This window comes from Bidens hawaiensis, unplaced genomic scaffold (assembly GCF_021521415.1).
Source record: "Bidens hawaiensis isolate Kalapana, Puna unplaced genomic scaffold, B.hawaiensis_p1.1 tig00032778_1, whole genome shotgun sequence".
In the NCBI taxonomy this organism is placed as follows: domain Eukaryota; kingdom Viridiplantae; phylum Streptophyta; class Magnoliopsida; order Asterales; family Asteraceae; genus Bidens; species Bidens hawaiensis.
This window is the reverse complement of record NW_027495596.1, coordinates 105,852-112,058: the sequence shown is the minus strand read 5'-3', so window position 1 is coordinate 112,058 and position 6,207 is coordinate 105,852. Positions and strand designations below refer to the sequence as shown.

Here is a 6,207-nt window from a genome sequence, read left to right as displayed (position 1 = left end):
AGTGATTTTATAGAGAGAAGTGCGATAAGTGATCTCAACCATTAGATTATTAATCAATGGTTGAAATTTATTGCATTTATTATAATTAATAAAACTTGAAAGACTTTGAAATTAATAATAATAGGGTAGTTTAGGTAGAATAAAATAAATCATCATTTAATTAATCTCATCTATCCCTAAATAAAAGCTCAAGAATTTATAATTTGTAAGTTACAATTTATTTATTTTATTATATGATAGTGTAAGATTTGATTTTGCTCTTTTTTCACCAATAAATTTTTTTTAATTTATAACATTTATGCAAAATAGTATCTTCATCATTGATTGCTATTTTGAAAAAAAATTAATAATTTGAAGATGTGTAAGACAGAAAAAAATGTGTACGAATAAACTGGAAATGTGTAGGAAAAGAAATGAGATGCGTATGGGAAAAATAAAGATGTGTAGGAAAAAAATATAAGTTGCGTATGGGAAAATTAGAAATGTGTAGGGAAAAAAATGAAGATGCGTATGAGAAAATTAAAAATGTGTAGGAAAAGTTTGAATATGCGTGGGAATAAATTAAATACGCGTAGGAAAAATTGAAGATGTGTATGACAAAAGAAAAACGTGTTCGACGAAATTATAGATGTGTGGGAAAAAACATGTTGTGTATAAGAAAATTAAAGATGTGTAGGATAAAAAGTAAGATATGTATGAGAAAATTAAAGACGTGTAGGAAGAAATTAAATATGCGTAAGGAACATTTGAAGATGTGTATGACGAAAAACATGCGTACAAAGAAATTGAAAATGCGTAGGAAACATATTTAGATGTGTATGAAAAAATTAAAGATATGTAAGAAAAAATTGTAGAGGTGTATGAAAATATTATAGTTGTGTAGGATGAATTCAAGAGATATGGTAAAAAATTATAAAGATTAATTTATTGTTTTATGGATTTATTGTGATTATATTAATTATATTAGTTAGAAATGTAACTTATATTGGTTTTATTATATATATTAATTGAAGAGAGAATACATTTATATTACCTTAATAACCTTTTTATATATTTTAATGATTCAAGATTAAAAATTAAATGAGTGGTCCAGATTAACTTCTCGCACTTATCACTGTAACTTTACTTCTCGCATGAACCATCTATATATATATATATATCTAATGTTCGAATCCAACTTTTACTGTTTTTTTTCCCTTAATTTGATAAAGATCACCTCCCAACGCAAGTTACAACTTTTAATATTTCAACGATTAATAGAGTATTGACACGTTTCATATGTTTACCAGTACTAGTTTAAAAAGAAAACATTGGATTATTTCCTTACATATGATACATAGTAAACTTTATTACAACAAAAAGGAATGATGTGTTGTGGTGATCCTATGTATGGTAACAACCACCAACCCAAAGGTTCAACCAACATGACCCATGGAGGCTAGCACCCCACTTGATCTTGGTCACATGAAGGATAAACTTGTACTCTCTGCATCATCACTTATACATTACCCTCCATCCACCATAAAAGAAAGACCTTCATATATATATATATATATATATATATATTTTATATAACAACACCATCTTTGATTGTAGCTTTCTCCAATATGATTGTAATCCCATCTCTTATGTAGAATCCTTCCTCTGCTCTATCACATTCTTCAACACCCTATCAACATTCCAACGCATAATTATTCCGGTTTTGACGATTAAGAAATAAATAAATGACAAACATGAAACTTGGCTTACATCTTTATTCATGATCATGACATCACTTCCAATCTTTGCATTCTTGTCAATAATGCAATTCCTGCAACAAAAATGACAACATTAAAATTAAAGACCAAATTGGTTTTAAGGTGCTTAAAGTTTTCAAATTTGACATCTTTTTACCTGATTTTTGTGTTACTTCCGATACCAATTGGGACCTGTCCACTAGCCAGCAAAGACGCGATCTCAGATTCTGTCTGATAATAATCTGCCCCCATCATTAATGTATCCTGTTACAAGTTTTAGTCAAGAAAATGTTGTGTTCTGTTTAGATATTGGATCGCGATAGATGCATATATTAATAATGCAGATATAGATGTTGTTACCTTAAGCTCAACCCCTGAGTCTATTCGTGAGCGTTCGCCTACTATTGAGTGTTCGATGTTGCATTCTCTCAAAAAACACCCGTGTGAAATGATTGCATTCTTTATCTGCAAATTTGACCAGAAAAAAGTCAACTTTTTGTGACAATCAGATGATTAATGTAATGTCATGTTCTGAAAGTCATGCTGGAGGGTTGGACCGAGCGGGTAAACATGGAACGCATGGACCAGTTAAACCCTAGTAAGGTATGAGTTTTAGAAGGTTTAACTTTCTGGTTTGACTTTTACCTTGCATTTTTCAATCTTGGATGGTGGCAAGAATCTTGGAGAAGTGAAAAACGGGGTCTTCGGGTCATAAAACTGGAATTTAGGTACCTTCAAAGTGACATAACGATATCAAGTGACAATCAAAATATCAAATTATTCATCAAAAGAACACGGCATTTAACATGTGAATCACCTCATCTGTAAGAGCCAAATTCGCATCATAAAAAGACTTGATCGTCCCAATATCCTCCCAATAATCTCTGAACAAATACGCCTGTCACGATAATCAAAATTTAATAAGCAAAATCACAAAAAGCAACAAAAATGGATTATCTTTATTATGTCCTTACTTGCACATTATGTTCTGTCACGGCAGCGGGAAGGATTTCAGACCCGAAGTCATTAGAGGTCGGATACCTCCATCTTAAAAGCTTTAACAAAACATCTCTTTTGAACACATAAACGCCCATTGATGCTATATATGGTGATTCCTCAGCATCTTTTTGTGATAATCCAAGTATAGTTGTATCAACCCGCTGCAGAAAAGAAAACAAAATTCAAGAAAACAACTTTAAAATCACGATCGTGTTTTGTATAAAACATGTATACCCACCATTGCTTTCAGATCATCCTCTCTCGGTTTTTCAGCAAATTGGACGACTTTACCCTTGTTATCAAACTTTAACAGTCCAAAATCAGGTGCCCGACTGAAAATACAACAACCCGTTTCAGATTCAATACATAAATCAGAAAAAAAACATATGAAGAGTATAAATATTCAGATTAATAGACCTTTCACCAACGGGCACGCAAGAAACGGTGATGTCAGCGTCTCTGTCAATGTGATTCTATTTGTACATTATGAAAAATAGTGAAATTAGCTATAAAGTTGGTGTTTTTCACTTGAAGACGCTAAAAAGAAAGAACATACATACCTGCAAAAGGTTCAGATAGTCCATACGGTAAAGATGATCACCAGACAAGATTAGTATATCCTCAACATCCTTGTTCTTGGCATCCTACATTGACCAGAAAAAGTCAACACAAAGAAACATTGAATAAGGCATTAATTATTAACTAATACATAAAATTGAAGTTTTCATTAAATGAAATAAACGCACAAACGGACCTCAAAAACCCATGTAAATTGCCTCACGGCATCTGCGGTTCCTTGGAACCAATTCATACCCGTTTCGCCAGATGTTTGAGTAGCAGCCAACACCTATAAAATCACATCTTTTTTTTTTTAAGAATATCTCAGAAAGTACAATAATTTATGTGCTATGCTCTAAAGCTACCGGTATCAAGTACACAGGGCCTACAATCACATGCTGACATTAGATATTTATAAAATCAATAACGTACCTCTACAAAACCATCCCCGAAATTGACACCGTTGCCAAAATACGTACGGGAAATGTGACGATTAAGTGAAGCAGAATTGAACTGAGTTAGAACAAAGATCTTGTTTATTGTGCTGTTTATACAATTGCTCATTGGGATGTCTATAAGTCTATAGCATCCTCCGACGGGTACCTGTACAAAACATATCATCAAAATCACAAACAAGAAAAAACATAAAAAGCTAAAAAATTTTAGGTTGATCACAAGCTTTCCTTAACCCTCAAAAACATATCCTAAAAGCATTTGTAGCATATTTAGAAAGAGATAAACTTTGTCAAAAACTCATGATCTGCTAATGTGCACGACTACACAGGGTGTTCATAAGTCAAGAAAATCATAGCATTAATCTTGAAATAGATATAAAGATCATGATTTCTTCATATATATATATGTGAATCGATAAAGTAATAACAAGAAACTTGAAATCGATATAAAGATTAGGATTTCTTCAAGTGTGTGAATCAAGAAAATCATAACATGAATCTTGAAATTGACATAAAGAACATGATTTCTTCAAGTATGTAAATCATGAAAATCATAACATGAATCTTCAAACAGATACAAAGAACAGGATATCTTCAAATATATGGATCAAGAAAATAATAATAAGAATCCTGAAATAGATAAAAAGAACACGATTTTTTCAAGTATGTGCATTAAGAAAATAATAGCATGAATCTTGAAATCAATATAAACAACAAGATTTCTTCAAGTATGTGAATCAAGAAAGCAACAACAAGAATCTTGAAATGACATATGCTTACAGCCGGAGTAGCGGTTTTGCTTGTAAGAGGAAAGAGTTGAGTTCCTGCACCGCCACCGAGTATTATTGCTGCCACATTTTTTGGATCAACTCTTCTTCTTTCAAATTGTGGTGCTGTCAGTGTCTACAATTTTAAGAACACACACATGAATCAAACTCAAATGTCAAATAAAAATCAACAAATCTTAAAAGTTATATAGATATCAAATAACAAAAATCTTGAAAATTGTGATCAGTCACAGTAAATTCAAAATAAAACTAATTATAATAAACATAAACAAAATATAATTAACCATCTTTCCCTCCTAAATCCTAATAAAAATATAAAATTTCAAAAAACTAATAAAAATATGATAAAATCTTACCTCAACCAAGGTTTCTTTGCCATTATCAGATGTGATGACAGAGAAAGCAACCCCAGGCTTTGCAATCTTACTAATCTGCTTCTCAAAACTCAACCTTTTTTGAACATGATTATTATTAACCCTAATCTTCTCTCCACTCAAAATCCCATTTCTTAAATTTGGCAAATGGGTACCATTTTTTATCATTGAACAACAGTGATCCATCTTCAAAAAACAAAATCTCACCAAACCCACAAAGTATTAAGCCAATTAATACTAAAAAAAAGTGATGAAACCCTAAATACACAAAGTGAGAAAAAACCCTGAATATTAAAATTGACTTAGTACAGCTGATAATCTAAGTAACCAAGTAAAGTATAGATCACATAAAGATATTAACTGTCACTAAAAATCAAAGCTATCTCTTGGGATTTTATAGATTTTGATATTCAATGAGCTCAAACTGAAGCTTCCAAGAAAGTTTTTTTTTTTTTTTTCTTTTTAAGAATCTTGAACTGGGGACCTTAGAAATAGTGTGATTAATGCATACAGTTGTTAAGAAGTGAGAATAAGATGAACCCAGATGATAAAGATTGAAACTTTGAGTGCCCAGTTGAGTTGGGTGATTAATGAAAGACGGTGAAGGGTGTTGTGGATTTATTGGCCTGTGAGCTTTGTCACGAGAAAGCTGGTGTGCCTTTGTTGCAGGCATAATGTCAGCATTTGTGCATGTATATAAATCACTAAATGATCTCCCAGAATTCTAAAAACAATAATAATAAAAGTTGTATGTATGACTTATCTGTACTAGACACTAGAGATGATAGACATCTTTCTGACCGGGCTTTATACAAGTCGTATAAATTCGGTCAACGAGTTCTGATAATAGATGACACTCATACAAGTCGTAAGAATACATACGACTTGTAAAGGTGGAACCAAGTGTCTTGAGTGTGGGGATGCAGTTATTCATAAACCAAAATAACGTAGAAGATCAAAAGTTAAATGTTGTCCGGAAGAAAAGCTGGCAATTGTATATGATAATTTCTAGCAATTTAAGATATGGATTTTATTAATTTTGTATCCAAATAATTAATTGGAATTATTATTATTTAATCGGTTTGTTTTCTATTATTTGAGCGCTTCGCAACGAACAAACCGTGTCTAAAAAGATGGAAGATGAAAGATACATTGATGCTTAAGTGCGAAATTTCCAAAATTGCAAAAATAAAACAAGAAACGAAATAAACTTGTCATATACAAAATGTGGGTAAAAACATGAAGTGGTATATAAGTTGGAGTTCATGTTTTTTAGTCATAAGTGATTTAAAAAGAA

The 6,207-nt window shown here is 31.5% G+C and overlaps 1 protein-coding gene across 1 annotated transcript; it reads right to left on the bottom strand.

Moving 5' to 3' along the window:
* Positions 1–1,224: 1,224 nt before the first annotated feature.
* On the bottom strand, positions 1,225–5,581 carry LOC143584042 (glucose-1-phosphate adenylyltransferase large subunit 1-like). The gene is made up of 14 exons (XM_077066196.1): positions 4,893–5,581; positions 4,529–4,651; positions 3,726–3,896; positions 3,490–3,582; positions 3,296–3,379; positions 3,153–3,208; positions 2,974–3,067; positions 2,711–2,896; positions 2,554–2,634; positions 2,382–2,468; positions 2,097–2,201; positions 1,894–2,000; positions 1,750–1,810; positions 1,225–1,669 (listed from the first exon to the last, which is right to left on the bottom strand). The coding sequence occupies exons 1-14, from the start codon at positions 5,094–5,096 to the stop codon at positions 1,568–1,570; spliced, it is 1,554 nt and encodes a 517-aa protein (XP_076922311.1). The 5' UTR covers positions 5,097–5,581; the 3' UTR covers positions 1,225–1,567.
* Positions 5,582–6,207: the final 626 nt, after the last annotated feature.

What these genes read in the sequence shown, in the direction of transcription:
- LOC143584042 (XM_077066196.1), bottom strand. Translation starts at nt 5,096, where the DNA reads ATGGATCACTGTTGTTCAATGATAAAAAATGGTACCCATTTGCCAAAT. An exon ending in ACTATCTGAACCTTTTGCAG is followed by an intron (nt 3,209 to 3,295) that starts GTATGTATGTTC and finishes ATGTACAAATAG; the next exon opens with AATCACATTGACAGAGACGC. An exon ending in ATTTGGCTCTTACAGATGAG is followed by an intron (nt 2,469 to 2,553) that starts GTGATTCACATG and finishes GTCACTTTGAAG; the next exon opens with GTACCTAAATTCCAGTTTTA.